The sequence below is a fragment of the Meles meles genome, chromosome 12 (genome assembly GCF_922984935.1).
Source record: "Meles meles chromosome 12, mMelMel3.1 paternal haplotype, whole genome shotgun sequence".
NCBI lineage: Eukaryota > Metazoa > Chordata > Mammalia > Carnivora > Mustelidae > Meles > Meles meles.
In genome coordinates, this window is record NC_060077.1 from 30,308,235 (window position 1) to 30,333,780 (window position 25,546).

At 49.8% G+C, this 25,546-nt stretch overlaps 2 protein-coding genes across 2 annotated transcripts; both read right to left on the minus strand.

Moving 5' to 3' along the window:
• Nucleotides 1–5,167: 5,167 nt before the first annotated feature.
• LOC123954578 (glutathione S-transferase theta-4) lies at nt 5,168–17,290 on the minus strand. Its single transcript, XM_046025874.1, has 5 exons — nt 17,000–17,290; nt 14,365–14,452; nt 7,477–7,627; nt 6,751–6,927; nt 5,168–5,551 (listed from the first exon to the last, which is right to left on the minus strand). The coding sequence occupies exons 1-5, from the start codon at nt 17,109–17,111 to the stop codon at nt 5,354–5,356; spliced, it is 726 nt and encodes a 241-aa protein (XP_045881830.1). The 5' UTR covers nt 17,112–17,290; the 3' UTR covers nt 5,168–5,353.
• A 1,411-nt stretch (nt 17,291–18,701) lies between these two features.
• On the minus strand, nt 18,702–21,331 carry LOC123954577 (glutathione S-transferase theta-1-like). The gene is made up of 5 exons (XM_046025872.1): nt 20,924–21,331; nt 20,752–20,839; nt 19,536–19,686; nt 19,065–19,241; nt 18,702–18,969 (listed from the first exon to the last, which is right to left on the minus strand). Exons 1-5 carry the CDS (start codon nt 21,033–21,035, stop codon nt 18,769–18,771), a joined length of 729 nt encoding a protein of 242 aa, XP_045881828.1. The 5' UTR covers nt 21,036–21,331; the 3' UTR covers nt 18,702–18,768.
• Between the last annotated feature and the right edge of the window lie 4,215 nt (nt 21,332–25,546).

Here is a 25,546-nt window from a genome sequence, read left to right on the forward strand (position 1 = left end):
GGCTCAAAACCTAATTTGGTTCATATTCCAGGATAAATCATTTTCTTAGGATCTGAGTCACATAACTCACAAGAGACTGAAGGATTTATTATTTTATGGAAAAAGAGATCAAGGCCCTTTAGACAGAATGCTCCCAACCCGTGCTCAGAGCAGTCTCAGAAGTGCAGTCTCCCAGGGAACCTGGGGAGGCAGAGTGAGGGTGAAACAAGCCAGACCACCTGCAAGGCACCTTCCACCTGAGAGCTTTAGAGAGTTAGAAAGACCATCTGTATTCATTAATTATTTCTACATAACAAATTACCATGAACTTAACGGCTTAAAACAACACATGTTTATTATCTTACACTTTCTGTGGATCAGGGGTATGGGCCTGGGTTCACTGGGTCCTCAGGAAGGTTGCATTCCAAGTGCCAGCCAGGACTGGGTTCTCATCTAAGGCTCAAATGGGGAAGGATCCACTTCCAAGTTCACTCGGGTTTTTGGTCAAATTCATTTCCTTGCCGTGATTGGACTGAGGGTCCTGTCTTCTTGCTGGCCATTCTCAGCTCCTTGCCCCAGGGACCTCCTAACATGGTTGCTCAGTTCTTCAAAGCCAGCAAGGGAGAGAGCTTCTAGAACCAGTCTGCTAGCAAGATAGAGTCTTGTATAATGAAACATAATCTCAGAAGTGACATTCCATCACCTTTGTCACTTTCTGTGACTCAGAAGCAAATCATGGGCCCTGGACACACTTGAGGGGAAGGAATTATAGAAAGATGTGAATATCATCTAAGGTCATTGGAGGGGAGGGTCGGTTCTTTTTTTTTTTTTTTTTTTTAAGATTTTATGTATTTATTTGACACAGTGAGTGAGAGAGCACAAGCAGGGGGTAAAAGTAGAAGGAAAGGGAGAAACAGGCTCCCCACTGAGCAGGGAGCCCAGTGCGGGACTCGATCCCAGGACCCTGAGATCATGACTTGAGCCGAAGGCAGACACTTCACCAACTGAGCCACCTAGGCACCCCGGGGGATCAGTTTAGAGTCTGTCTGCCACACCTCCCAAGGCTTCATAGGTGTGCAACCTGTGCAACTGCCCAGTCCCCCCACCCACATATAAATGAGTCCCACAGTTGCTTTAATGCTTTGCTCTTGCCATCTTCAATTTCTTAATAATCTTTGATCAAGGTGCTTCTCACTTTCATTTGTAGCTAGTCCTGGCCAAGGGGTCCAAAGAGCACAGAAAGTCAGATAGGGCATTGCTCCAGGCAGTGACAGGAGTACCTGGTGACAGGAGGGCCAGTTGCTCTTCTGGGGCATCCCACCTTCTTGACATTTAAACCACTACCATCTTTGGCAAGGAACATAGGTGCATTTAAATATCTTCAGGAAAAAAAAATGCTTTCGCATTAAAGAGTTTACATGATTTAGTACTTGTTACTCACATTGTGGCCCTTAGAGCAGCAGCAGCAGCCTTGACCATGAGCTTGCTAGAAATTGTTGACCTTCAAAATAGAAGTTTTTTTACTAGCAAAAATTGGTTTATTCAGGAATAGCAGAGAACTGCAACTCAGGACTTGCAAGCTAGGGCAAAAACTACAGGCAAATCCCACAAGTGATAGGGAGGAACAGTATTTTATTAAGAAAGAAGACGTTGAGAGGGGTTGTTTTGAATGAGAGTCCAATAGAGAAAAACAAGAATTCAGGGTGGTCAGGGTCTCATTACCCCAGTGTTACTGGGGTAATGGATTTCTTTCCTTCTTTTTATTTGAGAGAGACAGACAGAGATAGCAAGAGCACGAGCAGGGAGGAGAGGGAGAAGCCGGTTTCCCACTGAGCAAGGATCCCAAAGCAGGGCTCGATCCCAGGACCCCAGGATCATGACCTGAGCCAAAGGCAGACAATTAACTGACTGAGACCCCAGGTGCCCCTGGGGTAATGAATTTCTTATAGGAGCAACACTGGACATCTTTTCCTGTTGAGGTCTGTAATTGACAACTCTCCCTATAATTGACATCAAGTGCTATGGCATGAGAGGTCCCCCCTCTGGCCTCCAGATTCCATTTTAGTGATGTTAGGAGACATAGATAGATATTCCATTACAGATATATAGATTCCATTGTAGATATAGTATTATGGAATATATATACACACATACACATACACACACAGATTATTATTCAGGCTTAAAGAGAAAATAATCTTGGGACACCTGGCCGGCTCGGTCAGTAAAGCATGCAACTCTTGACCTTGGGATTGTAAACTCAATTTCCACACTGGTGTAGAGATGACTTAAAATAAAATCTTAAAAAAAAAAAAAAAGGTAATCTTGTCATTGGAAACAACAGGGATGAACCTGGAGGTCACTATGCTAAGTAAAACAAACTAGACACAGATAGACGAATACTGCATAATCTCATGTGTATGTGGAATCAAAAAAAAGGAACCCTTAGAAGCAGGCACTAGATGATTACCAGGGGATGGGGGGATGGGTAACTGTTGATCAAAGGGTACAAAGTTTTAGATATGCAAGACGAAAAAGTTCCAGGGATCTAATGTACAGCATGGTGACTGTAGTTAACAGTACTGGATGGTACACTTGACATTTGCTAACAGAGTACACCCCCTTTGTTCTCAACCACAATGACAAAATGGCTACTATGTGAGATGGTGGATATGTTTGTTAGCTTGATTGTGGTCATCATTTCACAATGTATGTGTATATCAAAGCATCACGCTATAGGCTTAAAGTACATAAAATTTTTTAAAGATTTTATTTATTTATTTGACAGAGACACAGCTAGGGAGGGAACACAAGCAAGGGGAGTGGGAGAGGAAGAAGCAGGCTTCCCGCCGAGCAGAGCCCGATGTGGGACTCGATCCCAGGACCCTGGGATCATGACCTGAGCAGAAGGCAGACACTTAACGACTGAGCCACCCAGGCGCCCAATACATACAATTTTTATTCATCAATTGTTCCTCAATAAAGCTAGGAAAATAAAGAAACTGGGGAGTAGGGCAGAATTGCACTGATGTCATGCTATCAGACAGTTTTAATTTCCCACATAGCTCTGTGAGGAAGGGTACTCAGTCTAGTCTGTCCCTCTGTTGACCCCGAACATCCTTTTATGTTCCTGATAGGGGCGGGGGGCAACTTTCAGTCTTTCACCACCAAGTGTGTTGTTAGCTGTAAGTTTTTCATAGATGCCCTTTATCAAATTGAGGAAGTTCCCTTCTACTCTTTGTTGAGAAATTCTATCTTGAGAGGGTGTTGGATTTCATCAAATGCTGTTTCTGCATCTATTAAGATAATCATGGGATTTTTGTTCTTTATTCTATTACCATTGTGTGTTATATTGATTGATTTTCCTGTGTTGAACTGCTCTTGCATTCCTGGTCACAATGTGTAATCCTTTTAATATGCCGTGGATATGATTTGCTGGTATTTTGTTGAGAATTTTTGCACCTGCATTTAGAAGGGGTGTTGCCATGTAATTTTATTTTCTTGTGCTCTTTTTCTTGGCTTTGATCTCAGGGTCATGCTGACTTCCTAGTATAATAGCACTCCAATCAGTCAGTCTTCAAGCCTATGCACTCCTTGGTTGCTGACCTAAATTCCTTGATCTGTAGCAGAACTTTCCTTGAAATTTGCAGACCACTGGCCATGAGGAGTGAAGGACCAAACCTTTCTCCTGAAAGATAAAGACTGACTACACTCCAAAACAGCTGCCAGTGATGCCAGCAAGTTTGTTCAGGGTGATGTCCACATAAGACTTGCCATCTGGGTGCCTGAGTCACCTCCATGTAACCCCCCTCCCTCTTCCCCTGCCTTCCCATTTAAAACCCTATGGCTTCACCTGGATGATCTATGAGATGTTTGTCTACCATCTTCTCAGGTTCCCAGCTTCCTGAATAAAGCAACATCTCCTTTCCCACCATCACTTGTGTCTCAAGTATTGATTTTCAAGCTTCCAGAAGGAAAACCTGAGTTCAGAACCAATTCTCCATCTGGTAACAACAGAATCAGATGGGAAATGTTTCTTCTTCTTCTTCTTCTTCTTCTTCTTCTTCTTCTTCTTCTTCTTCTTCTTCTTCTTCTTCTTCTTCTTCTTCTTTTTTTTTTTGGAAGACTTTGTAAAGGCTTGGTGTTTGTTTGTTTTTTTTTTTTTTAAGATTTTTATTTATTTGAAAGCATGAGGGAGCAAGAGAGCAGGAGAGAGGGGAGGGATGGAGAGAGAGAGCATGAGGAGGGAACGGGATGGGTATGGTTGTTTAAGAATATACTGTTTAATTTCCAGGTATTTGTGAACTTTCTAGTTTTTCTTTCTGTTACTTTCTAATTTCACTCCATTATGTTCCAAGAACATACATGATATGACTTCAAACTGTTTAAATTCATTGAGATTTATTTTGTGACCTAACAGATGATCTATCCTGGCGAATATTCCATGAGCACCTGAGAAGAAATGTGTATTCCAGGGTGTCTGGCTGGTTCAGTCAGAAGAGCATGCAACTCTTGACCTTGGGGTTGTGAGTTTGAGCTCCACTTTGGGTGTAGAGATTACTAAAAAAAAAAAAAAGAAGAAGAAAAAGAAATTAAAAGAAAAAAGATTATGTATTCTGTGGTCATTGTGTGGAGTGTTCTGTGTATATATCTAGTAGGTCCATTGGTTTACAGCACCATTCAAGTTCTCTACTTCCTTCACAATCTTCTATCTTGTTTCATTCACTATTGAGAATGGAGTATTGAATTCATCAACTATTATTATTGATAATTTTATCATATTTATTTTCTAAGTTGTATTAAATCCAGTTGATTTTTTTTAACATTTATATATTTATTTATTTGAGAGAGAGAGACTGTGTGAGTGCAAATGCACATGAGTGGAGGGAGAGGAGGGGAGGGGGAGAAAATCTCAAGCAGATTTTGCACTGAGGGCGGCGCCTGATGCAAGGCTCAACTCACAACCTTGAGATCATGACCTGAGCCAAAATCAAGAGTGGGATGCTTAACTGACTGAGCGACCCAAGAGCCCCTAGTCGATTTTTTTTTAAGTCAGCTCTATGCCCAACGTGGGGCTCAAACTCACGACCCTGAGATCAAGATTTGCTTGCTCTACCAACTGAGACAGCAGGTGCCCTTAATTGTGTTTAACTTCTAGTTTTTAAACTATTTTTGGAATCTGGGGGGACCTAAGACCACCACCCTCCCCCACACCATACATATCCTGTGCTCACTCCAACTGTCCAGGCTCAGAAGCCATGGTAGTTGTTATAGTACTTTATTCAGCAAAGAAATGAGGTTGTTTTTAACACCTCCTCTAAGGAAGGAAGCTCAAAAGGGCTGAGTCAGCCGGGCCCTGCAGAATGGGCTGCTTCTACTTGAACTTCTGCAGCAATTCGCAGATCTTCTCCTTGACCATTGGATCCAGTGTTGAACAGTCCCACTCTGCCAACTTCATCAGCCGGTCATGGGCCTCCCAGAAGAGGCCAGAGCCAATAGCCAACTCCACCCTCATGCGCCACTCAGCTATCTTGGAGCTACTGAGGAAGACGTTATACTGACTTCCCATGGGCTGTAAACAGATGAAGAGGAACGAGTGGTCAACCAGGAAGAGGAGGGCAAGGGGGGTGACCAGCCCCACCAGGGTCCCCTCACAGCCTCAGGGGGTGTCCCCATCAGCCTCCTACAAAGAGTGAGTCTGTGACCCACCCCACCCCCAGGCCTGGGAAAGAGGTCAGATGCTATGTGATAGACATGGGGTGAGCATTGGAAGATCAGAATCTCCAGGGTTCTTGGCCACTGGTCTTGCTCCAAGGCTCCTGACTCCCTCTCTGAGGTGACACCTGGCCCAGATGAAACTTTCAATGGGTCCTGCCTTCTTCGAGGAAATCCCTTGTTCTCAGATGAGGTTGGGAATAATTCAGGGTTTTTCCCTCCACATTGAGCCTTCCTCTGCAATCAGGCACAGGGCCTGGAATGGGAGACCCAGCAGGCAGTCTAAGAAACATGCACCCAAGAAGCTTGGGGGCCCCAAAATGGAGTGGGTGCGAGTGAAATGTAAGGGGTAGGATGTGAAATGTAGGGGACCATGCCACCCGGGACAGAAAAACTGAAGTGGTTTTTCCTGGTGATGGTCTGCCCTGCACCCTGGCCAGGGACTAAAGGGGACATGTGGCATACTGGCCAGAGATTATGTGGGCCTCTCAAGACATCAGTCAGGGTCTAAATTGGCCATCCTACACACCAGCTAGGTCAGAACTGGCCACCCTCTCTTGCAGGTAGAGACCACATAAATGCCCCACACCCAGGTATGTTATGCCCCCCAAATGCACAGTGGGTGCCCTTCAGACCAGAGCCGTGGGAGCTGCTTTGTATAGCTGTAAGTCTGGGGCTCTAGGAAAGAAGCACTCGGCTGGAAGGATGCTTTGGAGGCCTCTGTACACATCCTGGAGAATCCAACGGGAGGAGAAGGCATCCAGGATTCTGGCTGACTCACTGAGAGATGCTGTATTCTTCTCTCGTCCTGGGCCCGCCCTCCAGCCCCTTCCCATGCTGAAAAATCATTGTGAACCATGGATAATCATGGTCCTCCTTGGTTCAAAATCTGTGCTTCCTGTCACCCCTGGGTGGAGTCCAGGCATCCCAGCCCTGGCTCCCACAGTCCTCCATGTCTCCTCCTTTACCAGCCTATCCTCAAGCTATGGCCCCAGTGGTTGCAGAGGAGTCTCACCTGTGCCCAGGCTCTGTGCCCCCACCAATCCCACTCCGCACCTGCATCATCTCCACCAGGGCCACCAGGTCAGCCAGTGAGATGTGGTCCCCGGTGATGAACATCTTGTCCTGCAGAAACTTCTCCTCGAAGAGCTGCATGCTGTTCTTCACCTCGGCCAGCATCTGCTCTGTCTTCTCGGCTGGAACCTCCTCGCCTGTGATCATTGGAATCAGCATCTAGCCAGGGTGGGGTAGGGGAGGGAAGAGGAGGCTGCCCTCTAGTTCCCATCTGACCCTCTGGTCTTCAGTCTCCTTGTCTGCTGGAGAAATGTTGGGCAGAACCAAGGGCATAAAGTAGGTTCATCTCTTTTAGTGGCTCTGGTTGGTAGAGGGCCATTGTTCAGGGGGATTTCGCGATCCCACCAGGAAGTAATCCTGTGATTGGTTAATGATGTCTGTCACAGGCATGAGATAAGAAGTAAGGGTACAGATATGGGCTATTGGTCATCTTCAGATTTGGTGGTCTCTATGGGCCCTTGGACTCTGGGGTTTTCTCATTCAGAATGAAATTTCTGGATTCCTATCCCAGCTTGAGTAATGTCAACCCCTCCTGGGTGCCCCTCCCTTTGTTTTTACAAGACTTTTTCATACCCAGTGGTTCATTCCACACTCCCATCAGCTCTGTAAGGCAGGCAGGAGAGGGAGCCAAGGAAACGAGGCTCAGGAAGGTGGAGGGAGACTTGCTTGAACTCACTGGTGGTCAGCCCTAGCATTGGTCCCACTCACCTTGATCCAGAGGATCTTGGTCATGGGCAGCTGAATGGCAGTGTGCTGCCAGGCCATGAACTCATCCACGCGGGCACGTGTGTGCAGGTCTGGTGGGTACCAGTGCGAGGGTGTGCTGTACTTGCGGCACAGGTAGAAAAGGATGGCCACACTGTAGAAAGGGAAAGCCAGGGGCACTGCTCTTGCCTTCCCCAATCCCATTATACCTACCACCCCAGAGTGATGGAGCCGGAGGTGGGCTGTAGGCACTGACATTCTCCTAGGGGAAGAATAAGCCCAAAGGGTGCCAAGAAAGGCATTCAGTCCACCAGCCAGTGTGTGCTAGAGGAGGGCCAGCAGGGTGAATGGATGTTCACCATTCACTGGAGAAGGGCGGTCTCGATGGAGAACAACATGTACAGGAATTCAGGGGCAAGAGGTAGCAGTTTGGAGAAAAGGAAAAAGTGTGACCAGAAGAAGGATGGGGAGAATGGTCAGAGACAGGGAGGCCACCCAGGGAGGCCCTCGGAGATGTCGGAGGATATGGATTTAATATTTAAGGTTATGGTTATAAGCAGGAGGGTGAGAAAATCCACATTGAACTTTAGAAAAATCCTTCTGTCCTACAACTCAATAGCAAGAAAACAAATAAACCAACCAAAAATGGGCAAAGAGCCGAAGGAGACATTTTTCCAGAGAAGACCTCCACATGGCCAACAGACACATGAAAAGATGCTCTACGTCAATCATCAGCAGGGAAATGCAAGACAAAACCACTATGAGATATCACCTCATGCCCGTGATAATGGCTGCCATCAAAAGGACAAAAAATAATATGTGTTGGCAAGGCTGTAGAGAAAAAGGAACCCTTCTGCACAGTTGGTGGGAATGCAAACTGGTGCAGCCATTGTGGAAAACAATATGGAAGGTCCTAAATAGAACTACGGTATAATCCAACAACTCCATTTCTGGATATTTATCTGAAGGAAACAGAAACACTGTAAGAAAAAGATATCTGCACCCCCAGGTTCACTGCGGCATTATTTAGAAGAACCAAGACACAGAAACAACCTAAGCGTCCATTGATGAACGAATGTATGGAGAATGTGTGGTGTAAATATATAATGGGATGTTATTCACCCATAGAAAAGGAGGAAATCCTGCCATCTGTGACAACATGGATGGAACTTACGGGGTTATGCTAAGTGAAAGAGGTCACACAGAGAAAAACACAGTGTGAGCTCATTTATATGTGGAATCTAAAAAAACAAATGAACAAGCAAAAACAAAGCCATAAATACAGAGAACACATTGGGGGGGGGTACAGGGGGATGAAATGGATGCAGGGAGTCAAAAGGTTCAGACTTGCAGCTATAAAATAAGTCACAGGGATGTAATTGTGACCCAAGTTAATAATACTGTATTGTAGGGGCGCCTGGGTGGCTCAGTCGATAAGCATCCACTTAATGTCTGGCTCAGGTCATGATCCCAGCATCCTGGGATCGAGCCCCGCATCAGGCTCCCTGCTCCGAGGGAAGCCTGCTTCTCCCTCTCCCACTCCCCCTGCTTGTGTTCCCTCTTTTGCTGTGTCTCTCTGTCAAGTAAATAAATAAATAAATAAAATCTTTTAAAAATAATAATAATACTGTATTGTATATTTGAAAGGTGCTGAGAGAGTAGATCTTAAAATATCACAAGGGGGGGGCGCCTGGGTGGCTCAGTGGGTTAAAGCCTCTGCCTTCGGCTCAGGTCATGATCTCAGGGTCCTGGGATCGAGTCCCGCATCGGGCTCTCTGCTTGGCGGGGAGCCTGCTTCCTCCTCTCTCTCTGCCTGCCTCTCTGCCTAGTTGTGATTTCTCTCTGTCAAATAAATAAAATATTTAAAAAAAAATATCACAAGGGGGAAAAAATCTACAACTCTGTGTGGTGATGGACATCAACTACAACTTACCGCGGTGATCATTTCACAATAGATACATATATCGAGTCATGATGTTGTACACCTGAAACTAATAATATGCTATATGGCAATTATATCTCAAAAGAAAGAAAGAGGCGCCTGGGTGGCTCAGTCGTTAAGCGTCTGCCTTGAGCTCAGGTCATGATCCCAGGGTCCTGGGATCGAGCCCGCATCAGGCTCCTGGCTCTGTGGAGAGCCTGCTTCTCCTTCTCCCACTCCCTCTCTCATTGCTTGTGTTCCTTCTCTCGCTGTGTCTCTCTCTATCAAATAAATAAAATCTTTAAAAAAGAAAAGAAAGATCCCTCTGGTACTGGGAGGAGGGGTTCTGAGGTGGGCAGAGACCACAGGGGTCTTGGGGAGGGTACAGACTGGAGGCACCTTTTGGAGAGGGTGGTCTTGCTCTTGGGTGATGGGGGGCAGGAAGGGAGGAACACAGGGTGGACACAGGCATTTGAGGTATCTAGGACCTCTGGGGCCCTAGAGAGTCCTGAGCCAGAGTGTCCGATATGACATCAAAGTCCAAGGAGCTGCCCCACCCACCTTGTTCTCCCCTCAACACGCACCACCTGTGCAGAGTCAGCAGATGAGAAAGGAGCAGAGATGGGTTGGGGGAGAGGGAGGGAAGGAATAGTCCAGGAGGGAGGAGGGAGGCCCCAGAGGACCAACTCTATAAGAAGGGACGGAAATCCTAAATCATCTCGGCTGATCTCACAACAACCCTGTAAGGTGGGTACCAGCAGACTTATATTTGAGGAAACTGAGGCTCAGAGATACAACACACTTGCCAAAGACACACAGACCATGAGTGACAGGATCAGGGGTTTGACCCCAGCAGCCGGGCCCTGAGCCTCAGCCCAAGCGCCGCCACTGTTCTTGACCACCTGGTCACCTGTGTGACCTTGGCCAGGCAGACCAGGGGGGTGGGGAGATGGACAGAGTCAGGTGGGGAGGAGAGTGAATTGGCAGTGGAGACAAGAGGATGCCCCCCCCCACCGAGGGACAGGCAGAGGCTTGCCTCACTGGCCTAAAGCCCCTCCCCATTTTGTGTCCTCTGGAAATACCACCCTTGGGGGCCAATCCTGGGTCATGACTGTTCTGAGCAGACCTGTCAATGGTGGCTCCCAGTCCTGACTGGTTCCTCCCAGGGTGTCTGTAGCCTGTGCCACTCTGCCCGAGCCCACGGTTCCCAGTGACACACTCTGTGTCTCCATCCTGCACCTTGAGGCTAGGGCGCCCGGTGCTCGTTCTTGACATCAGCCTTCCTGGCTCCCCCACTGGGAGCACCAAGGCCAAGTGCGGCCCACCACCAGCATATTCTTCTCTTCTCGCTGGAGACCAGAGCTTGCTGTGCCTGGAGGAGCCCCATCTCTTGGGGGGCAGACCCCCGGCTGGTATCAAAGTCCCTGGGATGACCCGGGAGTGGGTGCCTGGCCTTGTCTGCCTAGCACCCTCTCACCAACTCCTCTCACAGGGACCTGCTCTGTCATCTTTAATCCAGGGATTCGGTGTGTGTGTGGGGGGGGGGGTAACTGGCATTCAGGGGTCCCAGTGCCCCGGACAGTGAGTGGTCCACTGGCAAGACCATGGCTCAGAGCAGGCCCATGCACGTCCTTCCCTTGAGACATCAGATAACTTGAGAAGGCGGGGCTGATCCTTTCCCAGACAGATGGACAGGGAGATGGGCAGGGGGGATTCTGCCCATCTGGGCTAGGCCCTTGTTTCCCTGGCTGGAGGGGCAAGGAGGTGAGGAACAGTGGGGATGTTCAGCTACCAGCAGACCCGAATCGGGGCAGCGCAGGTAGGGGCTGAGTCTTGGTCTCCCTGGTTCCAGAGGGTGGAGCCACCACCCTAACAGACCCAAGGGGCAGAGCAAGGAGCCAACAAGGATGATTTTCAAGCCTTAAAATGTAAAACAATTTACCCTGCTAGGTTTCAGATTTGCTTGGGATGCATGAAATTTTTATTTTCCCTTCCTATTTCTCTGTTAGGGAATGGGAATATCCACCGTGGGATGTCCCCCACACTTACTGCATTTTTTTCTATTGTTATTTTTTTTTAAAGATTTTATTTATTGGGGCACCTGGGTGGCTCAGTGGGTTAAAGCCTCTGCCTTCGGCTCAGGTCATGATCTCAGGGTTCTGGGATCGAGCCCCGTATCAGGCTCTCTGCTCAGCGGGGAGCCTTCTTCCCCTCTCTCTCTCTGCCTGCCTCTCTGCCTACTTGTGCTCTCTCTCTACCTCTCTGTCAAATAAATAAATAAAAATTTAAAAAAAAAAAAAAAAAAAAAGATTTTATTTATTTATTTGACAGAGAGAGATCACAAGTAGGCAGAGAGGCAGGCAGAGAGAGAGGAGGAAGCAGGCTCCCTGTGGAGCAGAGAGCCCAATGCGGGGCTCGATCCCAGGACCCTGAGATCATGACCTGAGCCAAAGGCAGCGGCTTAATCCACTGAGCCACCCAGGTGCCCCTCTATTGTTACTTTTTAAATTTATTTATTTGACAGAGACAATACACAAGTAGACAGAGTGGCAGGCAGAGGGAAAAGGAGAAGCAGGCTCTCCACTGAGCAGGGAGCATGATGCAGGGCTCGATTCCAGGACCCTGGGATCATGACCTGAGCCAAAGGCAGCTGCTTAACTGACTGAGCCACCCAGGCACCCCCTCTATTGTTACTTTTAAGTAATGTCTATGGTACCCAATGTGGGGCTTGAACTCAAGACCCTGAGATCAAGTGTCTTATGTTCCACTGACTGAGCCAGCCAGGCACCCCTCCCCATTGTATTTTAGAAGCAGGACAACTTGTCACCTGGCTTCCCAGGTTCACAGGAGCAGAACTAGGCCCCAGGATGAATCATCCCCTGTATCTCACCCATCCCTGATTTGGATAATGTGGACGGTAGCATTTTGGGCTAAGAGTTGACACCAGAGTAATTAAGATTTCTGGAGATATTGGGATGAGGTGACTATATTTTGCACATGGGAAGGATATGAATTTGGGGGGCCCAGGGGACACACTGTTATGGGTTGAATTGTGTTCCCCAAAGATGTGTTGAAATCTTAATGCCCAGGACCTCAGAATGTAGCTTGATTTGGAAACTGGGTCTTTACAGAGGAAATCAAATTAAAATGAGGTCCTGTAGGGGTGCCTGTCTAGCTCAGTTGAAGACCGAGTGACTCTCGGCCTCAGGATTGTGAGTTCAAGCCCCACAGTGGGTGTAGAGATTACTTAAAAATATAAAAGTAAAAATAAAATGAGGTCTTAGAGTAGACTCTAATCCCATATGACTTGTGTTCTTACAAAATGGGGAAATTTGGGCACAGAGACACACACAGGTGGAAGGCAAGATGGCGGTCTCCCAGCCAGGAATGCCTGAGGCTACCAGAGCTAAGACAGAGGCCTGCAACAAAGCTTCCCCCAACTCCCCAGCATGGCCCTACCAACACCTCAATTTTCACTTCTAATGTCCGGAACTGATTAAAAAAAAAAAAAAAAAAAAAAAGGCACCTGGGTGGCTCAGTGGGTTAAAGCCGCTGCCTTCGGCTCAGGTCATGATCTCAGGGTCCTGGGATCGAGCCCCACATCGGGCTCTCTGCTCGGCAGGGAGCTTGCTTCCCCCTCTCTCTCTGCCTGCCTCTCTGCCTACTTGTGCTCTCTCTCTTTCTCTGTCAAATAAATAAAATCTTTAAAAAAAAGAAAGAAAGAAAGAAAGAAAAAATACAATTTCCATTGTTCTAAGTCATTCAGTCAGTGGTAATTTGTGACAGCAGCCCTTGGAAAATAATCCAGGCCCTGGGCCGCACCCCCTAAACCCCCTGCCAGATCCTGTGTCCACTTGGAAGATGTACTTTAAACTTACGACACCACCTCAGAAGCAGTCAACCCAGAATCTTACCAAACTTCTACTTCCAATGACCAGTTTACAGGAAATGAAAGGAAGGGAAAACCATGTAAACATGACACCATGAGAATGTGATCAGCAAAACTCAGACTGTGGGAAACTCCACAGGACAAAGAACTCAGTTTCTTCTGCCACGACAAAAATGTAAAGGCAAGAGGTACCTGGCAGGCTCAGTCGGTTACATGTCTGCCTTCAGCTCCGGTCATGATCTCAGAGTCCTGGGATCAAGACCCACATCAGGCACCCTGCTCAGCCTTAAAAAAAAAAAAAAAATGCAAAGGCAAAAACGTGGGTCATGGAGGGGGCTGTAGATGAAAAGGGACCCAGGAGGCACATCACCAGCTACAATACGTGGCAGCTTTTTCTGAGCCAGATTCAAATGCACGGGCTACAAAGAAACTCTCCATGAGATAATCAGAGACTTTCGAATACAAATAGGATATTAGTTAAAATCCAGGGATTATTATTAATTTTACAAGGTGCCATCATGGTATTGATGCTTTTTTCTTTTTTTTTTTAAGATTATTTATTTGAGACAGAGAGCGCGCACACATGCGAGGTGGGGGGCAGGGGGAAAGGGAGAGAGAATCCCAAGCAGGCTCCATACCCAGCACAAAGGTCAAGGTAGGGCTCCGTCTCACAACCTTGAGACCATGACCTGAGCCGAAACCAAGAGGCAGACGCTTAACTGAGCCACCTAGACACCCCCTGATGCTCTTTTTTTTTTTTTTTAAGAGCCCTTATCTCTTAAAAGTGTATTCCTAGACATTTATGGATGAAATGATGGGGTGGTTGGCAGGCAGGGGAATAGAAGGGGTTACAGGTGATGAAAAAATGGGCTCCCAAGTGGACCACTGTTGGAAGGGGGTGATGGGTATCATGCTGAGGTCGCTATACTCCTCATTATCTGGTACTCATTCTACTTTGGTGTACATATAAAATCATTCATAGTCAATAAAAAATAAGCACTCGCAGGTCAGCTCTGCATGGATCTCCAGGAGGAGCCGAGACAGATGGTGGGGTGGGGGCCCCAAAAAGGTAAACACTTACCTTTCAGATAAGACAAATTTTCCATCTTTGAGGCTGGGTAGCTTCTTCAAGGGGTTGATCGCTATGTATTCCTTGCTGTGGTGGTGACCTGAGAGGGGCAGGAAAGGTAAAGGTCTGAGGGCACTGGGACCCCAGGGAAGAGAGAACCAGGTCTCCCAGAGGCAGAAATTCTCTCTAGAATGGGAAGCAAAACCAGAAGAGTACCATGGCTCACTTCAGGTCAAAGGGCAAGTTAGAGGCTGAACAGGGATTAGGATCAAGTCTCCTGCCGGATCCCAGGTTCAGTGACAAGGACCACCTGTTGGCTCACAGAAGTTGGGGACCTCCAGCCCCTACTCCCAACTCTGGGCCTGAAGCCACAGCCCAGGAAATAGCAAAAGCCCTTGGAGCCTGGATCCCACCCTCTACAGCCCCCTCTAAAAGGGGCTCTAAAAGGGGCAGGGCAGCCAGGAAATCAGGCCCCAGTATACAGCTGGAATCCAAAAGGGAGCCTCTCATAAGCAATCAGTCTCCAAGGAGTTTTGTTTCGTTGTTGTGTTTTGGCATTTTTTTTCAGGGTCGTTACTTTGTTTTTAAACATTTTTAAAATTTAAATTCAGGGGCGCCTGGGTGGCTCAGTGGGTTAAAGCCTCTGCCTTCGGCTCAGGTCATGATCTCAGGGTCCTGGGATCGAGCCCTGCATCGGGCTCTCTGCTCAGCGGGGAGCCTGCTTCCCTTCCTCTCTCTCTCTGCCTGCCTCTCTGCTTGCCTCTCTGCCTATCTCCGTCAAATAAATAAAATCTTAAAAAAATAAAATAAAATAAAATTTAACTTCAATTGATTAACACATAATGTATTATTAGTTTCAGGGGTAGAGGTCAGTGTTTCATCAGTCTTATGTAATACACAGTTATGTTACATCATGCCCTCCTTAATGCCCATCACCCAGTTACCCCATCCCCCCAGCCCCTCCCCTCCAGCAACACTCAGTTTGTTTCCTATGATTAAGAATCTGTTATGGTTTGTCTCCCTCTCTGATTTCATCTTGTTTTATTTTCCCTTCCCTTTCCCTATGATCCTCCATTTTGTTTCCTAAATCCACATATGAGTGAGATCGTATAATTGTCTTTCTCTGACTGACTTATTTCGCTAAGCTTAATACCCTCTAGTTCCAGCCATGTCATTGTAAACAGGAAGATATCATCTTTTTGATGGCTGAGAAGTATTCCTGTGTGTGTGTGTGTGTGTGTGTGTGTGTGTGTGTGTGTGTACCACATCTCCTTTATCCATTCATCTATCAATGGACATCTGGGCTCTTTCTATAGTTTGACTTTTGTGGACATTGCTGGTATAAACATTGGGGTACAGGTGCCTCTTCAGATCATGACATTTATATCTTTGGGGTAAATACCTAGTAGTGCAATTGCTGGGTTGTAGGGTAGCTCTATTTTTAACTTTTTGAGGAACCTTGTTTTGTTTTTTGTTTTGTTTTGTTTTAAGTACATTCTGCTCCAGGCGCCTGAGTGACTCAGTCATTTAGTGTCTGCCTTAGGCTGAGGTCATGATCCCAAGGTCCTGGGATTGAATCCTCCATTGAGCCCTCTGCCCAGCAGGGAGTCTGCCTCTTCCTCTTCCTCTGCCCTTCTCCCCCATGCTCTTGCTCTTTCACGTGCTCGTTCTCTCCCCAATAAATAAAATCTTTAAAAAAAATAAGGTAAGCTCAGCTCAACATGGACTTGAACTCAGTTTTTTTTTTCTTGTTTTGTTTTTTTTTTTAAAGTAAGCTCTCTGCTCAACATGAGCCTGAACTCAGAACTCCAAGCTCAAAAGTCCACACACTCTACCAACTGAGCCAGCCAGGTGTCCCAATCTATCTGGAGTTTTAACCCTTCCACAGCTAGCTGCTTGTGGCTGGAAACACTTCTTGGGCTCGACTCACACCTCATTTCAGAGCGCCTGGTCTCCTCTGTGTTCTAGAGACTTCTGCCTCGGCAACCTGAGCTCTTTTTTTTAAGATTTTATTTATTTATTTGACAGAGAGAAATCACGAGAGAGGCAGGCAGAGAGAGAGAGGAAGGGAAGCAGGCTCTCCGCTAAGCAGAGAGCCCGATGTGGGCCTCGATCCCAGGACCCTGAGATCATGACCTGAGCCGAAGGCAGCGGCTTAACCCACTGAGCCACCCAGGCGCCCCACAACCTGAGCTCTTAAGAATGCCTTCTGTGCTTGGAATAGTGTTGGAGACCAGCACCCTGTGTACCACTCAAGGTCTGTGTCACCCTGAGCAGGTGTGAAATGAAGCAGGAGCCTTGACTCAGATTTGAATGACCACACACTTTGGCAGCCTTTGCCAACTGGTCAGAGGTGCTGCAGCTAACAAGAGGCTACCCTCCCACAAGGAAAAGCCAAGGGCACTGGATGGGAGACTGGGGACACTCAGCAGCTCTGCCTTCCCCTTTTACCTTAGAAGAGCCTGTTGGTCATAGCAGGGAAGAAAGTGAGAGAGGAGAGACAGTCTACAATTCCCTTGGGAAACGTTTCTTCCCCTGGAGACTCTGACGGGTGGAGTATCCTCTGTGTCTCAGCTTAGAGACACCCTAACCTTGTGCCTGCCGCCCCTCTGGGTCAGACATATGCCCTGCAGCAGGGGGTGCCTACCTTTTAGCAGATCCACAAACTGGAAGTCGAAGGGGATGCTGTTTTTCCGAGCAAAGATATAGACAGCACGGCAAGATGCTGACAGCAGGTCCAGATAGAGCTCCAGAACCATGCTGAGCCACACGGTGGACACCCCCACCAGCCACAGCTACCAGGCTCTGAACCTGAGCCTATATGTAGCCTGAGCCCTTAGCTTTGGCCCTGTACCCTTCAGCTGTCTCCAGCTCAGGCCCAGGACCCTGTGTTCTGGAACTTATTGTTTCAATTGGTGTTGTCATGAGGCCAGGAATCCCAGAATTCTCACAGCAGCAAGGATTCTGGGGAAACTCAGGGGTAGACTAGGTAGAAGCCCACCGCTCACGGGCAGAAGGCGGGGCCCACCTGCAGCCCTGCCCTTCCCTTCCCTCTCGGTGCATGTGTGTGCAAGTGGCCCATTTCTGAGAAGGACTTCCACATGGGAATTCTCAGGTGTGGAGGCCGAGAAAATTAAGGCCATCCCACCTCAGGTTTAGCTTTAGCATAAGTACAGCCATCTTGACAAAGCAAAAGCTGGCCCCTTGCATCCCCTCTCCACTCGCTCCCCTCCCCTCGGTAGTTTGTGTGACATTCCTCAGCCACCCCTGGCTGCCCTGGAAGAAAAGCAAATAGTCAACCTGCAAAGATCACAGTCCTGCAAGGCAGGAGTCTCCCTCGGTTTACAAATGTCCTAGAGACTTACAACAAAGAAACTATCTTAACAATAGCACAATTTCCAGAGGCAAATAACTCAGTTCCTCAAGCCCTAAATAAAGTTAAATTTCTCCTAAACTAAATCTCACTAACAAGGACACTTGATAGGAGAAATGTGAAACTTTATCTCTAAACCTCCAAGACGGTGTCAGCGATCATGATCCCAAGCGTATGACCCACTGATATACATCTAAAGGGTCCCACGAGAAGATTTTTATTATTGGTAATGAATAACCTTTTCCCCAGACAACAGCTACCCCCTCAAGGTCCTGGAGACCTTCTTCCAAAATTCCTTAGAGACTTAGATCATCCATAACCCCCTTTATCCTCACCCACCGCCGAGTCCACCCCTACTCTGCCTTTAAAAACTCTGACTGTAATCTGGTTCGGGGTCCAAGTCCCTACTCCGCTGCGACGGGTATACTTGGACCCAAGCTTAAGCTTGTCAAATAAACCCTCGTGTGATTGCATCGGTGCTTGGCTCCTTGGTGGTCTCTCAGACTCGAAAACTCGGGCACAACATCAGGGTCAGAACTTCATTGCAAAACACCACCTAGGGGGTTCTGTAGAGTCCAGAATGAGAAAAGGGCGATGAGAATGAACCACGGAGGGTTTCTGAAGCAAGCTTGGGGGTACGCATAGGTCAGTCTAGCCTGAACTGCAGTTAGAAAAGTGTGGGGAGGAAAAGAAACAGGAGCCTGCCAAACAGTCAGGGCCCCAGGGACAACGTCATAGGAGTGTCAGGGGTCAACCAGCCAGGCAGAGAAGCCCAGAAACTTCAGTCCTGGCTTGGGACTGGCAGTGGCCAGGGGAACTCAACACCTAGCAACTCAAGAAGGTAACTGGACCCAGATGAAGAGGCCTGAGTGTTGTCACTTGAGGCTGCGTCATCGTGGGACATCTCTTGTCCCTCTAGATTCTGCTCAGAAGCGGGAGATCCCACCTCCTAAGGCAGAGTGAGGCTAGAGACAAGCAGAGGGCACACACCATGTTTATTGTGGGCAGGAGAGAGCAGGGTACCGGGCCTGGCCACTCCCCTCTCAGCTGAGCCGCTCCAGCAGTCTTTGCACCAGCTCCTGGGCCAGCTTGGGGTCCCGCTGGGCATCTCGGGGGTCCCGAGGCTGCAGCACAAGCTTGTGGGCATCCTGGACAAGCTCAGGACCCAGAGCAGCCTCCACTCGGGCTCGCCACGCTGCCAGCCGGGGCCAGTCTTGGAAGATGTCACAGCCGACAGCAGTGGGCTGGGGAGACAAGGCAGCCAGAGCAGGGGACTCAGCGCTGGGCCCAGGGTCCACCCACCCCCACCCCAGAAGGCAAGCAGGCAAGAGAAGCTCACCTGCATTAGCTCCGTGAATGCCATCAAATCTGCCAGGGAGAGCTGCTCGGTGGCCAGGAAGGGCTTGGTGGCCAGGACCTCCTGATCCAAGTGCCTCAGAGCTGGCTTCAGCTTCCCCAACAGCCGGTCTAGCCGCATGGGGTCCACGGGCTGCCCCGAGAAATGGGGCAGGAGGGACTGGGGCGGGGGGTGGGGGGGAGAATAGAGGCAGTTCAAACATCCTCGCCACCTGCCCACCCCTCCTGGCCCCCATCCATCAGTGATACCCCCCCGGTGGGCACTGTATCCAGAAGGATTCTGAGGTGTCATTCAGACTCCAGGGAAGGAGTGCTGTGACAGATTGCAGATGTCTACCTGGGACAGGGGATGAGAGGCTGTATATAGGCCAACAGGTTCTTTCCAGCATGGGGGCGGGATGGGGGGTGTCTCTGGCTCCCACCCAAGCCTGCACACTAGGGCAGGGATTCTCACCTTACACAGGTAGACGTTGGTGGCCGGCAGCTGGACAGCGGTGTGCTGCCATGCCAGGTACTCGTCCACGCGTGCGCGGGCCTGCAGCTCTGTGGGGTACCAGTGGGCCGCCGCCTGGTACTTGCGGTTCAGGTATAAGAGGATGGCCACGCTACAAACAAGGGGCGTCAGAGTTTTCCCCAGCCCTCAGCACTGGGCAGCAAACAGGATGATCTGGCTGGATCTCTCTCCCAATGCGGCCTCCAGGGGAGGATGCCCCAATTCCCACATCCCCAGCAACGGTCATCTTCTCCCCACCAAACTTCTCCATTCCTCAAGTGCTTCCCCAGGGGCCCACATTTCCAACTCCTCTCCCTTCTAGGAGCCCTCTGCCTCCAGGTTCCACTCTCTGGCGTCAGAGTCCTACTGAGCGGGAGGCAGGCAGACCTGCCGTGGACGGCCTGCCCAAGGGGTCTCCCAGGTCCCTCCCAGGCCAGTGCTCCCCAGAACCCTTTTCTTGATCCCTTCTGGGCTCCTAGTACTTGGGGACCAGTTTCTATGCTCAGGCAAATCCTGGGGGAGGATTTGCCCATTTTACAGAGGAGACACAGGGGACACGAAGTTCGTTTTTTTTTTTTTTTTAAAGATTTTATTTATTTGACAGACAAAGATCACAAGTAGGCAGCGTGGCAGGCAGAGAGAGAGAGAGAGAGAAGCAGGTTCCCCGCTGAGCAGAGAGCCCGATTAGGGGCTCGATGGGATCATGACCTGAGCCGAAGGCAGAGGCTTTAACCCACTGAGCCACCCAGGCGCCCCAGGGACCCGAAGTTCTGTGACCTGTCCTCAGCAGAGAGCGAGGATGTAGGGAACTGGGATTCAAAGCCCAGTGCCGATCTGCGGCTGCCTGCCTTCTGGCTCCTGGGACTGAGAGGCCGGGTTTGGGACATTCAGGGAGGGCTGACCTCAAGCTCCGATCTTCCTCAGCTGGCTCCAGGTGGTCCAGGCCTGACTGAGTGACCTATGCCCCTTTTTCCCAGGCTGAAGCTACCAGCTTTAGCCCCAAAGCAGCCCCCTAGTCCAGCCCTTGCCTCCAAGCTGGGTGAGCCAGAAGTGGGAGGGGACTACACCAGTTTGGAAAAATCTCCCAGTGAGGGGTCATCAGCTTTCTGCCTTCCTCCCTCCACCTCCCCCAACCCAGAAGCCTCCTCAGACCTCAGGACCCCCAGGACCCCATTACCTCTCCGCCAGCAGGAAGTCCCCATCTTTGAGGGCAGGTACCTTCCCCAGGGGGTTCACCTTCAGGAATTCAGGCTTCAGGTGCTCCCCTGAGGGGTGGAGAGGATGAGTAGCTCATCAAGTTCTCGCCCCTGGACAACCCCTCCATGGAGCCCGGCCTGGTCAAGGCTCACCCCGTCCTAGCTCCACAGGCCGCAGCTCAAAGGAAATGCCATTCTTCCGGGCAAAAATGTAGATGGCACGGCATGGGGGCGAGTACAGGTCCAGGAACAGCTCCAGGGGCATGGCTGCACCTCCTACTGTCTTCACCTTCCCTCCACTCAGTTCGGCCTCTGAGGGTTTGTTTGGCCCCTCCAAAATGGGGCCTGAAGAAATATGTTCCCCTCCCTGAAACCTACTTCCTCTGAGGTACTTCCTGGGCGCCCCGCCAAGCTTCCACACCTCCTGGCCTCTGTGGAATGGAGGCGGGGTGGGCTATTGGAGACTGGTCGCTCGTTTTCCCCAGTCCCCAGCCTGGCCTTTCTCCTCCTTCCCAGGGAGTTACAAAAGCCTGGACACCCGCACAGCCATCTCTTCCCTCTGGTTGGTCCACCCCTTTTTCTGGGCTTCCTGGCAGCCAGGGCGGCTTTCACAATCCTAGCTGAGGTGGGAGGCTCCCTGGCAGCAGACACACATGATTGGTCTTTTTTTTTTTTTTTAAGATTTTATTTATTTATTTATTTGGTAGAAGGAGATCACAGAGAGGCAGGCAAAGAGAGAGGAGGAAGCAGGCTCCCTGCTGTGTAGAGAGCCCCGACGCAGGGCTCCATCCCAGAACCCTGGGATCATGACCTGAGCCAAAGGCAGAGGCTTTAACCCACTGAGCCATCCAGGTGCCCTACACGATTGGTCTTTAAAGCCTTTTGTGTCTTTCCTCCCACAGGCTCCTGGGCTTCACACACACACACACACACACACACACAGAGTCACACACACACAGTCACGCACTCACAGATTCACACACAGTCACAGACTCACAGAGTCCCACACTCACACACACACTGAGTCACATGCACTCACAGACTCATACACACAGAGTCACGCACTCACAAATTTACACACGGTCACACACACATACACAACCACACACTCTCACACAATCACACATAGTCACACACACAGTCACATCACACACGCATGCAGTCATGTACTCATAAACACAGATTCACACACAGTCATAAACTCACAGTCACACAGAGTCCCACACACAAAGTCACACCCTGACACACAGGCTCACACACTCACACAGACATACACACACAGAGACACCCACAGTCACAAAAAGTCACACACTCACAAACACACAGATTTATATAGTCACACACTCACACATACACAGTCACGTACTCTCACACAATCACAGTCACACACACATACACACATATTCACACACAGTCACACACATAGTCACATGCTGTCACACACACACACAGTCTCTCTGTCTCTCTCTCTCACACACACACACTCATATGACCCCACCCCCACCCCCCAGCCCAGTCCTCTCCTCTCTCCAGTCTGAGTAACTGTCTTGACATGCTGACTTGGTAAAGACATCTCTATTTATTTATTTATTTATGACAGAGAAAGAGAGAGAGAGCACGTGAACATACAAGTGGGGAAAGGGCCACAGGGAGAGTGTATCCAAGCAGACTCCTGCTGAGCTCGGAGGCCCAACTCAGGCCTCCATCCCACCACCTGTGAGAGCAGGACCCAAGCCAAAACCAAGAGTCAGACGTTTAACCAACTGCACCACCCAGGCACCTCAAGTCATCCCTCTCCTGGCCGTCTTCCTCTGGTGCCCCCCACCTCAGGTGCAGCACCCCTACCCCCTGAGGCTCCGGCCAGCCCCCTGGAGTCTTCCCTCCTCCTTACCCAGACCCGATCCCTCCAACTCCACCAGCTTCCTGACCAGCCCCTCTACCTCCACCAAAGGCCCTCTGTCCTAATCCACAGGATTTCTCAAGTCCCTGTCAGACCCCACGCTCCCCTGTGCAACTCCCTCCCACAGCCCAAGTGCCCTCAGCCAGGTTGCATCCCCCACCCAGTGTAGCCATGTTCCCAGCCTTGTCCGTTTTTCTCTCTTCCTCCTGGACTGTCCTGTGCACTTCTTTTCTGTCAGAACCCAAGCCTTGGGTCAGAACCCAAGTCTTGAGATGCTGAGGGGTGAGCTCTGGGGCAGCACCTCTGTGAGCTGTGGGTAGGTTGGGAGCTGGGGCCTAGCATCCACGCTGGCCCATGCTGGTGTGGTGAGTCATGGAGCAGGTGACAGCTGGAACAGCCCCCTGGGGACTGAGCCAGGGCCTCCCAGGAAGCTGCCCCCGCCCCATTCTGGGACCACCTTGGAACATCAGAGACACTTCCTGACTTTCTTGACCCATGCAAGGCAACTATAATGTTCCCCACTGTTTTTACAGGAACTGAAGTCCGCCAGGCAGGACTGTTAGGGACAAAGTCCACTGTCCACAAACACAAGTACTTGTAGGACATGTGACTTGGGGAGGACTGTCCCCACCCTTGGTTTCAAGGACAGTTCATGATTCAGCCCAGCCAGTGAAGACCCTGTACCCCTGGGCCACTCTGATTGGATCAGGCAGGGTCCAGGGTTGTGGCAGGACTTTCTGGGAAGGAGGAACAGGGAACAGGCACAAAGCTGACTCTTGCTGAGGCCCATGGTCCTTCCCAAGGAAAGGATCTGGAAGACACCAGCTGCAGAAGGAGGACAGCTGGCTCAGACTCTCCCCCAGTGGAAAGGGAGAACCAGGGCTGGGCAGCCCCAGGAGCCTGTCTATCCACAGCCAGCCATCCTGGAGCCCAGACAGGAGGGAGTGAAGCCATGCAGGCCCAGCCAGGCAGTCGATGGGAGGCTGGGCTCAGACCCAACCAACATGCCCAGAGCCATCAGGGAGTCCAATGTCTGAGACCTGTAACCCAACCCTGCACAGAGAATCCCAGCTGGCTTTATCATATTGGACAAGGGCCCCAGCCATGTGGTACAGGGAGGAGTGCAAGAAGCGTGACAAAGAGCATAACCTGGAAGCAAGATGGGGAGGTGAAGAGGAACAGGGCAGCTAGGAACTCTTCCCTTTGTTCATTTACTCATTCATTCACCCAGTCAATGGGGAGCGAGACTCAGGGACAGACAAAAAGCAGTGGAGGGAGAATAGGCTAGGGGACAAGAGAGGGGTCTTTCTTCTGTCTCCCAGCCCTCCTGGTGGGGTCCACCAGAGGGATTAACAGCCAGTGCCAGGACCTTGGGGATGGGGCTGTGGGCCCCAACATAGCCCGCCCCCCCAGAAAGCCCCCATTCGCTCCCGCTGAGCCATTCCCACCAACCTCAGAAGCCTGCAGGCCTCTGGTAGAAGAATTCTCTGCCATTGAACGATTCCCCTTCATGCTGTCCTCCACCCAGCTCTCCACACCCCACTCCACCATCTAGCCGTCAGGTCATGCCCCTGGCGGATCACATACCTGAGCAACAGTAGTCCAGGGATCTAAAGGCCAGCCCTCAGCATGGCTCGAGAACCTGTGCTCATCTTGCCACCATGACGTTGGCTTGCCAGTATGCCCCTCGCCATGCCCAGCTGCTGGAGAGTCCCAAACACACTTGACCTTCCTGCTTTCAGCATTAGCTCATCCCCTTCCCTCTGCCAAGACCAGTTCGGGATTCAAGGTCATTTCCAGGAGCCTCTTCTGTCTCTCCTCCAGAAGCAGGAGACCTGAGGATCCCGCTAGCCCCCTCCTTTGATGGTGCCCAGCGTGGTTAGTTCAGCAGTGGCCCCCCCTCCAGGACATAGCTGTCACCTACACTGAACTCACAGTGAGTGTTTACTGTGCATTTACGTCTTCTATTTTATTGCAGTGCCTATTGAAAGCAAACCATCCAATTGTGAACAAAAAAGTAGCCGGTGTGGGTCTAAAAAGCACAGGATGTCTCTACTCCCCACCCTCTGAGGGAAGATGGAAAAGGTCCACGAAAACAAGCAAATGGGAGGAATCTCTGAAAGGGAGGCCACAGGAACAGGATCGAAGAGGGAAGACACCCACCAGGGACCCTCAGAGCAGGACAGATGCGACAAGGGAGCAGCTCAGGGCTCAAGCTGGGAATGACACAGGATGGGTAGAACCCTGGTAGGAAGGCCCAGGGAACCATGAGCTCAGAGGCCAAGGCTAAGGACCCCATTTATTGGTTGGCAGTGCCATCTACTGTCACATCCAAGAACAGCAGCCATATAAGCCGCATGGCCTCCTGCGGGGGTGTCCTGAGAAACTGGGAACCCTGGAGAAGGGTTCTCTCCTGAGAAAACAGATCACTAGACAAAAAAACAAACATTGGCAAAAGGAACTCTGAGAAACTTGAAAGTGTCATGTGCTTTGACCTGTGCTGTTTCTGTTACGTAAGCTCAATTTTCTAAGTTTTGTGTTCAGGCACGTGGTCGGTAATGAGAAACCCTTGATTATAAAACAGGGTATAGGGGTGCCTGGGTGGCTCAGTCAGTTGAGCATCTGCCTTTGGCCCAGGCCATGGTCTCAGGGTCCTTGGACGAGCCCCAAGTGGGGTTCTTTGCTCAGCGGGGAGCCTGCTTTTCCCTCTCACTCTGCTTGCCACTCCCCTTGCCTGTGCTCTCTGTCTGTCAAATAAATTAAAAAAAAAAAAAAAAAGCCACAACAACCAAAAAAAAAAAAAAGAAAGAAAAAAAAAAAAAACAGGGTGTAGTCTTTGTGATGATTAAAGACTCTAGGTTCTATTTTTTTTTCAA

Bases quoted from the DNA above. Each gene is read 5' to 3' on its own strand.
- LOC123954578 (XM_046025874.1), bottom strand. From the start codon at position 17,111: ATGGTTCTGGAGCTCTATCTGGACCTGCTGTCAGCATCTTGCCGTGCT. The intron at 14,453-16,999 runs GTAGGCACCCCC...TGCCCCTCTCAG, and splicing joins GTTTGTGGATCTGCTAAAAG to GTCACCACCACAGCAAGGAA. The intron at 6,928-7,476 runs GTGAGTGGGACC...CACCCTGGCTAG, and splicing joins CCAAGATCCTCTGGATCAAG to ATGCTGATTCCAATGATCAC.
- LOC123954577 (XM_046025872.1), bottom strand. From the start codon at position 21,035: ATGCCCCTGGAGCTGTTCCTGGACCTGTACTCGCCCCCATGCCGTGCC. The intron at 19,687-20,751 runs GTAATGGGGTCC...CCTTGTTTGTAG, and splicing joins GACTTCCTGCTGGCGGAGAG to CGTGGCCATCCTCTTATACC. The intron at 19,242-19,535 runs GTGAGAATCCCT...CCCCCGCCCCAG, and splicing joins CCAACGTCTACCTGTGTAAG to TCCCTCCTGCCCCATTTCTC.